The sequence below is a fragment of the Lygodium microphyllum genome, chromosome 25, assembly GCF_053477565.2.
Source record: "Lygodium microphyllum isolate KBCC chromosome 25, Lygodium_microphyllum_v1.1.10, whole genome shotgun sequence".
NCBI classification, from domain to species: Eukaryota; Viridiplantae; Streptophyta; class Polypodiopsida; order Schizaeales; family Lygodiaceae; genus Lygodium; species Lygodium microphyllum.
In genome coordinates, this window is record NC_141159.1 from 50,796,082 (window position 1) to 50,811,818 (window position 15,737).

The following is a 15,737-nucleotide window of genomic DNA, read 5'->3' on the forward strand; positions in this document are numbered from 1 at the left end:
GTCTACTCCTGGCTTCTCTCCTTGATGCTTCCTAACTCAAACATTAACGAATAATGCTCAATGGGTTCCCTTGAACCCCTAGAATAAGGCTTGAAAGCCCTAGAGCAAGTTGAGACTCAATGCATACCTTAGAAGGATGAAGGATGGGTAGCCATGAAAGCTTTGTTGGGGGTAAAGGCGCCTCCGCCTAGCCGCCCGTGTATTACTACAATGACAGTCACTGCCACTGCACACTACAAGTTGCGGGCGCCTGTCACTGTCACTTTATTCTTTATTCTTTTAGTGACAATTTGAATAAAGGAAGGCCCGGTCACACATTGTGACTATTGGAGTTCCCATTTCTTGTCTTTCTCTTTCTTGCTCTTGCTCTCCCGCCATAGCTCTTGAGTGCAAGATTCGATCCTTCTCACCTTTCAACTGGTATCAGAGCACGGCTTTCCGACTCTTGAGCTTGGCTCGTGGCATTCTTAGCTTCCTATTGACTCCCCACTCGCATTGGGTCTCCTGGTCCCGACAGCCATAGCTCATTCTCTTGAGTTCTCGTCACTCCCCGGCTTCTCGAGCTTCTTCCTGGCCTATTGAGACACCATCAGGCCATTGGCATTGAGGTATTCCTTCATTATTTCAGAGTTTTCTTTCAGTCCACATGTCTAGGTAAACATGGTTTTTAGAGGTTGTGGGCAGCCATAGCTCACACCTCTTGAAGCTTCCTTCACCTAGATCTTGTTTCCAGCCTATCAAGGCTTGCTGAGGCTTAGTGTAGGCCTTCTTTGGCCCCCATTTGTGCCCCCTTTGGGCGTTGATACATGGGGCAGCAGACCCCCCCAGCCAGCTCACGTTTTTTTTGCATTTGTTTCAAAATTTGGCTTGAAAATCACTCTTTTTGTCATATCTCGGGCATTCGAAACCTGATTCAGGCAAGGTAAGAGTCTAAGTTAGGATTTTGGCATGCTCTGGACGCAATGGTGATGTTGAATTTTCCAAATTCTGATGACAAAATATTCTGCAATAGATTTCAGGTCTGAGACAGCATGTATTTGTATGCCTATGGCTTATGTGATGCTTCTACTGATGTCTATTGATACCGGGTCACTTGTGGATGTTATGCCTCTTATGTGAGACACATTTGGAGCTGATTTATCTCAGCCATTGACTGTTTTGAACAATCCCAGATCTGTCCAAAACAGGGCAGCCACTTGTTACTTCAATTTTATGCTTACAGGTCTTGGCATTTGATGCTTGATTATGCACGATTGGTGCCTATACATATGGGAATGTATGCCTATGGTTTGCCTATGGATTTGAGCTTGGATTGAGCACTAATTTGCTCAGTTTACAGAGGTTATATGCTACTAGAAACTTCCGGGCTAAAGCTATTTATGCTATAGTTGGGTTATGCCTATTGGTCACGGGGTGCTCCCGGCTACTCGGTATGATGTCATGATGTATTTGGACTATGCCACATGTCTTGTTTATGCTTCAGAATGCTTTTGAGCTGAGATTAGAACTCGATTTGGGTTCGACTATCGCTTCTTTGCAGCTGGCATTTCATCTATGACATGGTTTATGCCTAGGCTACCCAGTACGGGTTATGATGTCTTGGTGAATGCTTTATGCTTTGGCTGTGGATGGCAGTTGTTTGAGCTTGTCTCGACATTCATTTGAGTATTCCCTTGATTAGTTGGACATTGACTTGGATTTTTCCATTGCGACTTGGCTTTTTCCATTACGACCTTGGATGCTATTGAGGCATTGTCTTAGTTACCTGTCTTTGGTACTTTGACTTGGTTTGCTTGAGCTGTTAAGCTCGTTTATCTGCCTTTTGAGCTAGTGGGAGCATCTTGTATGCTTGACCAACATTGAGCAGGAGGTTTATGCTATTTTGAGCATTTTGCAGATACTTGAGACCTTGGGATCTCTTATACTTAAATGTTGCATGGTTCATGCACTGATATCTTGGAGTTGTTTTTGACCAGAGCTTGGGCTTCACACTCTTGTGAGCATACACCTACTGGTGTCAGGTCTTGCCAGTGTTATATATACTTTGCTCTATTGTCCAGGGGGTATGCCTACTCACTGACGGATGCTTTTGTGACATGTTTGGGTGTTTGATCAGGGTCTTGATGACTGTTTGGCGTTGATTTGTGCCCCTTTATGGTTGGTCATGTCTTGGCTGTCATTTCTTAACTTGGTGCAGTGATTTGGTCAGCAATTGCCTCTCACAGTACCCTGCTGTCATTTATTATAGCAAGCATATAACTCTGGACTGACATGGATTTTTCATGCTGAAATATTTTGTAATGATATACTTTCACTAGAACTTGGTGGGCAGCAGCTTTGGTTACACTTTTCTCTCCATTTTCTCTCGATTTTGGTGATTTGTTAGTCATTTTCTGCAGTAAACAACAAGCAATTTTTGAATTGTCTACAGTCTTCCAGTCTACATCATAGCGAGTTCGTCCACTAATCATGCTATTTTCAACATTACTAAGCTTGATGGTACGAATTACTCTTGTTGGCAAAGTCAGATTTGGTAGGTATTGGTGCAGAAATCACAGATCAAACCATTGAGGTTCAGCACAAACAGCCGCTTGCAACTATGCCAGAGATGAGGAATGGTTTGAGCTTGATGAGTTATGCAAGTCCACTATTGTATTATCTCTCATAGAACAGGTTCATTACAATGTATTTGAGGAATAACAGAGTGCATGACAGTTGTGGAATAAAATCAAGAATCTCTATGACAAGAAAAGTCCAGCAAGCCAGACGTATTGGCTGAAGCAGCTTATGGATCTGCCCATGAAGGAGAATGTGACTATGCCTGCTCACTTGAGCCAGTTTCATGCTATACTCAAGAACTTGACTTCGCAGGACATCACTTTTGCAGAGGATGTCACTCCTCTTTTCTTGTTTGGTACTCTTAATGAGTCATGGGATGTATTCCGCATTGCATTATGTGCCTCTATTGCTACCTTAAAATTATATGATGTTGAGAGTGCTCTTCTGCAGGAAGAGGTTAACCATAAGAATTTGGATGCCTCTCATGTGTTGCATGCTATGATAGTTAGAGGCAGGAATGATGGATATGGAAAGCATGGCAGTGGCAGTGGCCATGGACGGGATTCTCAAAAATCTCGATCCAAGTCTCATGGAAAGTCACGTAGCAAATCCCGTGGCAGGAATGTAGATGTTACTTGTCACCATTGTAGGAAAAAGGGCCATATCAGGCCACAATGCCATGAACTACGCAATGAAAGGCGCAAAGATAAGGGGAAAGACAAAGTGCAGGATAAGTCTTTTGATCGCAACATAGTGCCTGCAAAGTCCAGTGTTAAAATAGAAGAGATCAATGTTATGCAGCCTAAGGATGTTGATGATGATTATATCCTTGTAGCTTCTTCTAGTGCTTCGCAGATGACAGAGTTACACTCTATGTATGCACAATGTTGGCTCTTGGACTCAGGTGCGTCCTTTCATGTGACACCTTGCCGAGAGTGGTTTCATTCATATCGTATTGTTTCGGGTTTTGTGCACTTGGGTGATGACAGCTCTCTTGATATTGTGGGCATTGGTGATGTTAGGCTGCAGTTTCCTTCTGGCAACAATTTTGTTATGCAGGATGTACGTCATGTACCTGTTTTGACACGCAGTCTCCTATCAGCTGGACAGCTTGATGACACAGGTTATCATGTATCTTTTGGAGACCCTGCATGGAAGATCACTCGTGGTAGACTTGTGATTGCGAGAGGTGCCAAGGCTGGCAGTCTCTATCCCTTGATTGTATCCACTTCTTCCCTTGATCATGTTTTGTATGTGGTTTCTATCCCACATGTATCTCTTTGGCATGCCCATTTGGGCCATATGTCTTTGAAGGGAATGAAAATGCTTTCTGGTTTGCAGTAATTACCGCCCCTTGATTATGCATGTTTTGATTCATGTGAGCATTGTCTTTATGGTAGGCAGACTAGGTCTACGCATAAGAAGTCCGGTAGGCCACGCATGAGTGAGCCCTTGGCATTGGTACATTCGAATGTCTATGGGCCCATGCTTTGTCAGTCTCTATGGGTGGTGCAAAGTATTTCGTTACGTTCATAGATGATTTTTCATGAAAAGTTTGGGCTTATCCCATTAAGCTAAAATCCGATGTCTTGGCTGCGTTTCAGAGATGGCTTGCATTGGTTGAGAACCAGTCTGGGTATAGGCTAAAATGCCTAAGAACAGATAATGGGGGTGAGTATGTCTCATGTGATTTTAAGCAATTATGTGACCGCCATCAATTGACCGCCCCCTACACCCCCCAGAATGGTTTGGTTGAGTGGATGAATAGAACCATCCAGAAGTGTGTGCACAGTATGCTTAGCCATGCAAGCCTACCACAGAGCTTTTGGGCTGAGGCACTTAGTACAGCTGTGCATGTCATAAACAGATCACCTTCTAGTGATTTGGATTTCTAGGTTGCAGAGGAGGTATGGATTGGAAAACCTCCCTCTTATGCGCATCTCCGTGTCTTTGGATGTGAGGCATTTTGCCATGTGCCTAGGAACAAGAGAAGTAAGCTGGATCTAAGAGTGTCAAATGCATTTTTTTTGGTTATGGGGATGCAAGCGAGATGGGTTACCATCTCTAGGATCTGCAGGCATGGAAAGTCATCCGCAGTCATGATATAGTCTTCCAGGAAGACAAGATGCATCGGCAGCCTGAGAGAGTTGTTGAGATCCGTAGGGTCATATTTCAAGAGGAGTCGAGAGCTCCCACATAGCCAGTTGGACAGCCTATAGCTGCAGCAGATGCTCATGGTCAGGGTGTTGGACAGGCAGCTGGGCAGGTAGTAGAGCTTGCCGTGAGATAATCTACTAGAGACAGACGTCCACCTGATAGATTTCAGCCCTCGATGCATTATGTCTTGGTTACAGATGCAGGCAAGCCTTTCACTTATGATGCGGCTATGCACAGGGGTGATAGTCACTCCTGGGAAAGGGCTATGCAGTCTGAGATAGACTCCTTGCATAAGAATGACACTTGAGATTTGGTTTCCTTGCCTACGGGCAAGAAGGCTTTGCCATGCAAGTGGGTGTACAAGCTGAAAAGTACCCCTAGACACCCCAAGCCGGCATACAAGGCTAGATTGGTAGCAAAGGGTTTTAAGTAGAAGCATGGTGTGGACTTTGATGAGGTCTTTTCTCCAGTAGTTAAGATGACCACCTTGCGCTTAGTCTTGGCTTTGGTTGCTCAGCTTAACTTGGATTGATACCAGATGGATGTCAAGATGGCTTTCTTACATGATGAGATTTATATGGAGCAGCCTAAGGGCTTTGCAGAACCTGGCAGGAAGCACCTAGTGTGCAAATTGAAGAAAAGTCTTTATGGCTTGAAGCATGCACCTAGGGAGTGGTATCATAAGTTTGATGCCTTTACGCAGTCACAGGGCTATAGCAGGAGTGTTGTGGATTCGTGTCTTTACACGAAGAAAGCCCGTGATGGTTCTTTATTGATTTTGGTACTCTATGTGGATGATATGTTGATAGCAGGGAAAGCTCATGATGAGCTAGATGCTCTTAAGGCTCATCTCAAGAAGAGCTTTGAGATGAAAGATCTGGGATAGGCCGCTCACATACTTGGTATGCGTATCAAACACGATAGGCATCAGGGACTCCTCTACTTGTCACAAAGGGCGTTCCCATTTCTTGTCTCTCTCTTTCTTGCTCTTGCTCTCCCGCCATAGCTCTAGAGTGCAAGCTTCGATCCTTCTCACCTTTCAACTCATAAAGCCATTGAGTGCTTTTGCATGCAAGACGTAAAGCCTATTGGCTATCCATTGCCTTCTTATGTGAAGGTATCACAGGATGATTGTCCACAGATAGATGAGCAGAGGGCCGAGATGGCCAAGATTCCCTATGCATCCGCAGTGGGAAATCTTATGTATGCCATGATCGCCACTCGTCCAGATATTGCCTTTGCAGTTGGTGTTGTGGCACGCTATATGGTTACACCTGGCAAGAAGCACTGCATATGCTATGGCAGTCAGGATACAGGAGTCGTGGGGTACACTGACTCTGATTATGCAAGACATGTAGATAGTAGGAAGTCCACATCCGGCTATGTATTCACCTATGCTGGAGGTGCTGTTTCTTGGATGTCCAGGGTGCAAAAATGCACGGCTCTTTTTACTATAGAGGCCGAGTATGTTGCAGCTACTGAGGCTTGCAAGGAGGCCATTTGGTTGGGTCATTTGGTTGCTGACCTTGGTATTGATGCTATCCCTACACTACATTCGGATTCTATGAGTGCTATTTAGTTAGCCAAGAATCTGGTCTTCCATGCGAAGATGAAACACATTGAGGTGAGGTATCACTTCATACGTGGGATCATTGAGGACAAGTCTGTTGACCTTGTCAATATCTCGACTGACTAGAATCCTGGAGATCTACTCATGAAAAGCCTCTCTACAGAGCGCTTTACCTTCCTCAGGAGGTTGATGGGCGTGGGATGAGATGGCGTCTTTCCTCATCCTGTTGTACATGTGTACATGTTATAATGTCTTTTTTTTCTTTTTCTTTTCACTCCTCACTAGGACAGATTTACCTTTAAGTGGGAGGTTTTTAGGGGTAAAGGCATCTCCGCCTAGCCACCCGTGTATTACTACATTGACAGTCACTGCCACTGCACACTGTAGGTGGTGGGCGCCCGTCACCGTCACTTTATTCTTTATTCTTTTAGTGACAATTTGAATAAAGGAAGGCCCGATCACACATTTTGATTGTTGGAGTTCCCATTTCTTGTCTCTCTCTTTCTTGCTCTTGCTCTCCCGCCATAGCTCACGAGTGCAAGCTTCGATCCTTCTCACCTTTCAAGCTTGAAGTGAAGCTCTTCTTCCCAAGTTTAAGCAGGTGATGATAAAGCTCCTTGAATACCCACTTTAATACCAATTGAAAGGTAGAAAAACAAGAAGAAGCAAGAAGAGAGAAAGCACTATGAAGGTTCTAACAAGAAGAGAGAGACTGTTGTGTGGAAGCTTCAATAGTCACAGTGTGTGACATACATTCCCTTATTCTATTACCACTAAAAGAATAAAGAATAAAGTAAAGGTAATGGACGTTTTCTGCCTATGTTGTAAAGGCCAATCCATCACCAACTCTCATTGGTGTCAACCTTTTGGCCCTTTATTGTTTTATTATCGAGGGCCATCACTTTAGTGGCCCTCAGATCTTAAAATACGTGTAGTCATGGTAGCTACAATTATGGAGATTGCAATTGTTTTAAGGCAAGAGCAATTAGACAACATGGTGTCATGACACAATGTGGTGTTGTAAGACATGTCAAATACCTTTCTCGCAAGAACCAACATAAGTGTGTTTCTGTTGAACGCATACATACATAATTGTATCTATGATTGCATGCATACAACATATTGCATAATGCATACACATATCACATATTGTGCATGCATATATATGTCCATATGTGCATAAAAATACAGAGATAGGCATGCCAATATGTGTGCATAGGAGTCCTCCATATTGCCTTGCATGCAGTAGCACTTAAGGGCCAACAATGCTAACAAGTGTATTTATAACATCATCTGACCATCCACAATAGTTTTTTAAGAATATAATTAAAGTGGCACTACAATTTATCATCATAATACCTTCTCAACTCTCACATCATTTGGAGAATGGATGCACCATTATAATTAAGCCTCATGCCAATACCTTGCTTAGAAATAAATATCTAGTATCCCAAAACTTAACTTCCTATGCTTGTTAGGTACCTTGTGCATAGGATTGTGTTTCCACCAAAGGTACAATGCATGATCCATGCACAACCTAGATACACTAGACTCGGGTCGCACGAAGACATGATCTAATGCTTTCAATCGTATTTTGATTGAGCAATAATGAAGGGAAAAATGACTTTTCATATTGCTGAGCAATAGTTATGAAGATAATCAAGCTTGCTCAATGCATCTTCTAAGAACAAAATATCATCACTTCTCTTTGAGACCACAGTAAAGGGAATTAAACACATATCATGAAGAAAGCATTTTTCATGAAAAGCTAAGGTTTAGTGCTTTTGAATAATCAAATCTAGAAGAAAAGGGGTAAATGCAGATACATGGAAGCTTGTTATTTGCAGGTGTTTTTCTGTACTTTTTTAGCCACCCTTGTATGGAGGACGAGTTTTGCCTAGTGTTTGGAGCTACATACTTGGGAAAGTCAATCATGCTTTAATCCAAATTTATGGAGAAGGGTTTCTAATATGTGGTCTTATCTCATCCAAAGCCGAGTAAGTTTAGCTTCTTGTCTTAATAATCAAGTTTCGTGATGACCTTGTCTATGCCTTGCCATGGTGTTTCTCTTTTTCCCACAAAAAGCTCAGGATCCTAGTATTTCCCTTGGCTTCAGGTGGTTGCAATGCGTGGAAGTTGTAATTGAGTTCAAAAAGATGCATGGAAGAAGACTTGGATTTGGGAGAAGGCAAAAATTAGCCAATGTTGAGAGTGCTAGGTTTTATTTAAATCTAGTTTTAGCATGCTACCCATATGACATCTACATTCAAATACATTGAGTGATGTAGATCCATCTTATGCAGTGGATGGACGTAGGATGGCAGTGTAATTCTTTGTGGATGATAATGCCGAAATTCTAGATACTAACAAACAATCAATTGATTGTCTTCATGGAATTTACAATGATTCTATAGCTTTTTTAATCAAAACTAAGTTGAGCTAAAATGGAATTGGTATTGTTGTCCTGGAAGAAGCCCAAATTACCCTAGTTGCATGATTATGGCTTCAGAATGGTTCGCCTTGCAGACATAATGTGCTATCTCAATTGCCCAATTGGTGTCCGAATTTCCATGAATCAGTGATTCAGGTGGTTATATGCTAAACTTGAAGCAAAGGTTGATAAATGGAAGCAGGTCCCCTTGACCTTTCTTAGTAAGCTCACTCTTGTAATCAAGAGTATATTGGTATCAACCACAATATACATTGGGTCATTCTCGAGTTTTAGCAAATAATTGGCTTGGACAAGAGTTGAGAGATTGCTTCAAAACTTTCTATGGTCTAACAAGGAGGATAGGGCTTGTGTGCAGATTGGCTAGGATACTCTTATAATTGATAGGAAGGATGATGGTGAAAGCTTGGAATCTCTATACGATGAATCCAATTGGCTATATCTTTAGCTCCTAAAGTGAGTTTTTAGTGATCAATCTTGGATGGTCCTTATCTGACACTATATCTCTCAAACCCTTAATAAAAGGCCTAGTCTAGGCATGCAACATTGGATTTCCAAGACATTTCATGTTATGTTCATACACCCATGAGGCAAGACTACATAAGCATTGACTTGCTCATGGTAGTCAATGATTATTGATGCATCTTAGCCTTTGTCCAATAATAGAAATGGTGACTGATCTCTAAATAGGATTATATGGTTCAACTCATTTGCCTATGCACCATAGGCTACCCTCACTTTGAGAGATGGCAAGATGGCTCATGCCCTAAACTCCCACAAGCTCAAAGTCTTACATGACATTTGGAATGAACAACAAAACTCCTTTCATGATATTGATTGGATTGTGCAAAGATTCAACTTGACCAATAGATAGAAGGAATGGCTTAGCTCCACACTCAATGAGGCCTTAGAAGTCAGTTTATTGTCAATAATGATAAGTACCACTCTAGTGCTACAATTCTTGGGTTCTTGAGGTGATAAAATTCACTTCTATTGCTAAAGGAAGAGACAATTCAGTGGACCCTCTCCAATTATTGCTATGAGTGTCTTAGTTGGGTGGAAGAGGATTTTCTTTAAAACTAGGCTCCCTACTTGTAAGCAATGCTTGAAAAGAGTGTGGATAGCCACTCCATCCCACAAGCTAAATGCTTTTCAATGGCACTTATTGCTAAAAAGGCTTCCTATGAGGAAAAATCTCTCCAAAGAACATGCATATCTCACCTCTTTTGCCGTTTTTTCAAAAAATTTGAAGAAGATGAGAAACATCTCTTTTGGGATTGTGTACATACAAGACCAATCTGGAGGAGGATCAAATGCCTACTCCATGATGATAACCTCAAGAGAGCCAAATTCATATGTCAATTGCATATTTCGCAGATAAAGGAATCCTAGATGATGCCAATTAGAAATACAAGGGAGTCAAGAAATCTCCTAGTGAGTGCTTCGATGGTTTAATCTCTAAGATTAGGGTAATGTTGAAGCCATTTAGATGCTCCCATTGGATTTGCAAGCTTTTCCTCAAGAAGCTTAGTAGTTAGGCACAATGTCTCAATTGTAGCTGCATTACAAAACAAGTTTTTGACATTTTTTTCGTGTGGGAAAAGGGCCTCTTTTCCCTTGTTTTTCCCAATATTGTTCAATAGCATGAACTTTCCTTCTAGAGGCATTGCATATCTAGCTAGGTGCTTCCCTAGAGCTGATAGCTTCTCAGAGTCAGAGGGGGGTTGTTGGCCCCCACTCTGAGGCTTGCAGCCCCTAACCTTGCCCCTAGCCACCACACCTAGTGACTATAGGGTCCCTTCTTGGTAGAAACTCACAATGTTGCCCTAACTCATATCGTGGGAATTTAGCTAAAAGTTCGTGTGAAAATGAGCACCACACGAAGATTACAATATTGGATCTACTAATGATAATTATTTGTGGGGGCAGCCATTGAAATTAAGGCGACGGTGGCATAATTGAGAGGACAAACAAAAGGGAAAGGACGTGAAGTAGGAAGGGGAGGTTAATTAATGGGGCAATTAATTCCGGCATGCAATCTCTCTCTCTCTCTCTCTCTCTCTCTCGCCAACCTAGGTTGATGGATCCTCCTCCTCCATCATCACATGATTCATCATCATCATCATCGTCATCGTCTTCTTCAATTCTTCTTCCATATATTTATACAGCAGCTTCTGCAACCTTCCTGTCGCAGCTTCCATCATCGGAGAGTTTACTTATCCTGCAGCTGCAAAGAGAGGCCTTCTTCCAAAACAGAAATAATGGCGCCTTCTGGCTGGGACTTCTCTCCAGAAGAACAGCGGGTTATGTCGCAGCCTGCAAGCTGGAACGACATCCCTGCAGACGACATTGATCATCCTGGCACCATTGATCATCGTCATCACATCCATGACAGCAGTAAAAGTACTGCCGATAGTGATCAGTATGATCGTCGTCGGCATCGCGAGCAAACTAATCCTCGACCTAATAAATTCCCCAATAATATTCCTGACCGCTTTGTGCCTCCTCACCTGCAGCAGTCTAATGGTAGTAATCGACCTAATTTAAGCAGCAGCCGCCTGCGTATTGATCATGGCGCTGCGGCCTGGCCTCAGAAGCATCTTCATCCATCAGCCGCTAGTTCTAGCTCCTCTGGTAGTTCTGGTTTCTCTGTGTTCTCGTCATCCATGGCCGCGGAAAGATGGAGTAATGGCGGCCGAAGAACCGCCCTTGCTGATATGCCTTTAGGCTGGGATCTCCGATCGTCCAGCCGCTCTAACTGTCATGCAGGTCCAGCTTGTGTTGCTAAGCTGCCTTTAGGCAGGGTGGATGCATCGTCACGCCATCCCAATGGATGTAATCATCGCTCGAACCATGCAGGTCAAGCTGAGATCATGCCTTCTGCTGCAGGCTGCAGGGATGCCACATCTTCCAGTCATCCTAATCAAGGTAACTATCTCTCTAATCATTCAAACGATGCTGTCGAGTCACATTATTCAGGATCCGAGGCCATGAAAATGGAGCTTTACTCTCATGCAGGCCAATCTTCCCAGGAAATGGGCGAGAAGCCTGCATCACCCGATCGTGGTTGGGAAACATTCAGTAATGGAGATGGCGAGGCAGGCCATAGTAATCGTGAGATCAGTTCTCTTAATGATTGGGAAAGCCATGCTGACCCTGGGCTTCCCGATGGTTGCGAAAGCTTTGGTCATCGTCATCAAGACAATTCTGCTATGTCCAATGAAGAGTATGCCCTCAAGAGGCAGATTCCTTCCGGAACCAATAGAGAAGAGTCACCCCTGGCCTTTGATAACCACGCCAACACAGGGATTAACTTTGATGCTTATGACAATATTCCTGTTGAAACCACTGGAGAGAACGTCCCTCCGCCTGTTAAAACATTTGCAGAGCTAGACTTGGGTGATGCCGTGAACCGCAACATCCAGAATTGCAAGTATGTAAGGCCTACCCCGGTACAGTGTCATGCCATTCCGATTGCACTTGCTGGACGGGACTTGATGGCATGTGCCCAGACAGGGTCTGGTAAAACTGCTGCTTTTTGTTTTCCCATTATTGCAGGCATTCTGAATTCATCCTTTTCTGGGGGCTCTCTATCTAGGGAGTATAGCCGAGCTCACTATCCTAAAGCACTCATCCTAATGCCAACAAGAGAGCTCTGCTCTCAGGTAGGTAGTCTGAAGTCTGTGACTGGTTTTTTGCATGCATCTTTTGCAATATAGTCAATGGGGCTTTTCTAAAATTTTTGTTTTCCTGTAGATACATGTTGAAGCCAAGAAATATGCTAATGACACGGGCCTCAGGGTTGTAGCTGTCTATGGAGGGACGCCTGTACGTCAACAGGTATGTTTGTTTTCGCTAGTGGTTAATGTGGTTTAATTGTTAGAGCTTAATGTTGCAAGTTTTAGTTCTCACCTATGTATGCGAGATTGCTTTGTATACGACGTATTTAAAAGTTTTAGACTAGCGCTGAGTTTCTACTGTAATTTATGATCAGCTTAGAGATATTGAAAGGGGGGTTGACATCCTGGTGGCAACTCCTGGACGCCTGAAGGACCTTTTGGAGAGAGGGACTATAGCCATGTCCAAAGTTAAATATCTTGCACTTGATGAGGCTGATCGAATGCTTGACATGGGATTTGAACATCAAATAAGGTTCATAGTAGAGCAGATGGACATGCCTCCGGCTGGCAAGAGGCAGACCATGATGTTCAGTGCCACCTTTCCTACTGAAATTCAGGTACTACAAGTTTAACAGGCTCAAAGAATCTAGACTTTATTTTTTATTATTTCTCTTTAATGCATTTTCTTTACATATAGTTCGACTGTTGTCTCATCTAGGATGCCTTGAAGCCTTGTTCACCATAATCTAGGTTTATGGATTTTTGTTCTACTTTCATTACATTCAATGCTGCACCTGATCCAACCATGAGAACAAATGAAGTTTTTGGTGTGCTGATCCGTAGTAATGGGCAATTTGAAAACTTAATAGATTTGCATGATAGGGATTTGCTAGTAGTCTGATACTTGTTCAGCCTGCTGTAACGAATTCTTTGTAGTGGATAGTAGGCAGCAAAGCCTCATCTCCCTTGCTGCTTCTGCTGAAGCCAACTTTCCTAGTTTCTAACATTGAATGCTAGTGACATTTGGCACAAAATGCAATAACAGTTTCCCAAGCTTCTGTCATACATCACAAGTATCGTGTGTGATCATTGATATGAGCAGTCTGGTTGAATTGTCACTGTGGTTTTGCCTTGTCAGTCAAATATGGTTTTTGATTTCAAAGTGTTTTAAATGGACTGAATCCAGAGACTTGCAGAAGATTTCTTGTTGGACTATATTTTTCTGTCTGTTGGAAGAGTTGGTTCCAGCACTGATCTTATATGCCAAAGAGTAGAATATGTCCCTGAATATGATAAACGGAGCTCACTTTTACAGCTCATAAATGCGAACGAGGGGAAAGAAGGCCAGGTGAGATTGTTATTACCTGCTTCTTTTCCGCATCCAGTAATCTTACATCCAGTTTTTGAACGTAACAAAATGAAGCCTTCTCTGTAGCAGTTGATGGTAGTATTTGTTGAGACCAAGAGAGGGGCTGATGCGTTGGAGGACTACTTGTGTATGATGGGACTGAAGGCTACATCAATCCATGGAGATCGGAGTCAAGAGGTATGAAGTCCATAGATCTTCAATATACTCTTCCGAGAGGCAACTATATGGACTTCATTGTACCCTTCAAGAGGCAACTAAGCAAGGATTTAGTGTTTGAGAATGCACTTTAATCAATAGTGAATTCAGATGTGCATGGCTTAATTGTGTTATCATAATAACATTGTATCTTTTACCAAACCCCTAATTTTCGGGCTAATTGGTGGGTTTTGTTTGATTTAGTAGCCACCATCTCCTTAGCATCATCATTACCATTTAGGAGTTGATTCAAACTTTTAGGAGGCCAATCTTTGGATACAGGTTAGCTGAACGAGGCTTTGTACAAAGCTATGTTGCTTTAAAATGCTCATTTTACCAATGACTATTTCAATGTGGCTGGTACTAAATCAATGGTTGTTCACAAATAGGGATGACCAGTCTGTTTAGATATGTAAGGCCTGATTTGATGCAGTTTATATTGGTTAATCAAATCCACCAATTGGTTAATCAAATCCACCAGAGCTCTATGATGTTAAATGTTTGTGGACCTGCATGGTTTCTTGTGAGCACACAATTCTTGCGGAGAAATATTGGATGTGTGTGATTTATATTTGGTCCCTGCAGGAGCGGGAGCATGCCCTGCGAACATTCAAGACCGGCAAAACACCGATACTGGTAGCCACAGATGTTGCGGCTCGTGGACTTGATGTCCCGAATGTTACTCATGTGGTGAACTTTGATCTTTCAAATGACATTGACACCTATGTCCACCGCATTGGCAGGACAGGGCGGGCAGGGAAGATGGGGCTTGCTACAGCGTTCTTCTCTGAGAAGAACATGCCCATTGCAAAAGCTTTGGCTGAGCTCATGAAAGAAGCTAAACAAGAGGTTCCAGAGTGGTTGTCAAAGTACACGAAGACTTGCAATGAGACTGCTCAGAGGGGAAGACCTGCAAGGCAGGTGGGAAGACCATCCAGGTTTGGTGGGTCTTCTGTTAGCAGCTGGGGTGGTCTTGATCAGGGAAGGTCTAATAGCAATTACAGTGGATGGGACTACAGTGGAAGAACGAAGAACCACAGGTTTTAAAAGGAATGAAGCCTAACATAATGGTTATTTATGGGCTAAGCTGTAGCTATTGTATTGATGGTGTTAGTATAAATGGCACTACTCGTGCTTATGTTTGAGCAAAGTGTAATTACATCTATACTAGTATTAAATATAGTGGTGTGACAGCTGCAGTGGCCTCACTTCAGCTCAATTTCCTGCTTCCCTTTTGGGGAGACAGATCAGCAGTGTAGGGTGCTCAGCCTGTGGATAAAATCCAAAATCTTCATCGTTTCAGGCACTCTCTTCCTTTTTCTCCATCAGCTAGATGCAGAGTACTCTACTAGAACCAGCTTTACAAGTATGCACAGTTTTGGAGCACTCAAAACCATCTTTTATGTATGGACGGCCGAGCATGAACGGATTTTTGATGTAAATATAACCAGGATTTAAGAGGCCTAATGTTTCGAATGTAAAATGATTCAAGCCTCTTTAGAAAATATATGGTGAACGATGTGGGTCAAGGTGACTTTGAAGAAGTGTCTTCCTGCAAGCCTCAAAAGCTTAACATGGTGGAGTCTCTTGATTGTTGCTATTATCTATCCATCTATTAATTATGATGTAACTTCATTGATTTGTAAATTGTGATAGCAATGCAGACATTTGCACGTGTGCACAAGATGCGGGCCGCGGCGTTGCGGGCTGGGAACGTACTTGATTTTAACCACGATTAATTGAATGTAAAGGTGGCGATACCTATTTTAGTATATTTGATGAGAGAGAGAGAGAGAGAGAGAGAGAGAGAGAGAGAGA

The 15,737-nt window shown here is 42.7% G+C and overlaps 1 protein-coding gene across 1 annotated transcript; it reads left to right on the forward strand.

Moving 5' to 3' along the window:
* Window positions 1–11,940: 11,940 nt before the first annotated feature.
* On the forward strand, window positions 11,941–15,332 carry LOC148014213 (DEAD-box ATP-dependent RNA helicase 52C-like). Its single transcript, XM_087666451.1, has 6 exons — window positions 11,941–12,400; window positions 12,492–12,575; window positions 12,730–12,972; window positions 13,542–13,703; window positions 13,794–13,901; window positions 14,505–15,332. Exons 1-6 carry the CDS (start codon window positions 11,948–11,950, stop codon window positions 14,964–14,966), a joined length of 1,512 nt encoding a protein of 503 aa, XP_087522577.1. The 5' UTR covers window positions 11,941–11,947; the 3' UTR covers window positions 14,967–15,332.
* The last annotated feature ends 405 nt before the right edge of the window (window positions 15,333–15,737 follow it).

Coding starts and splice junctions, on each gene's coding strand:
- LOC148014213 (XM_087666451.1), top strand. CDS start 11,948: ATGTCCAATGAAGAGTATGCCCTCAAGAGGCAGATTCCTTCCGGAACC. Junction 12,973..13,541: donor CCTTTCCTACTGAAATTCAG/GTACTACAAGTT, acceptor GACTGAATCCAG/AGACTTGCAGAAGATTTCTT. Junction 13,704..13,793: donor ACGAGGGGAAAGAAGGCCAG/GTGAGATTGTTA, acceptor TCTCTGTAGCAG/TTGATGGTAGTATTTGTTGA.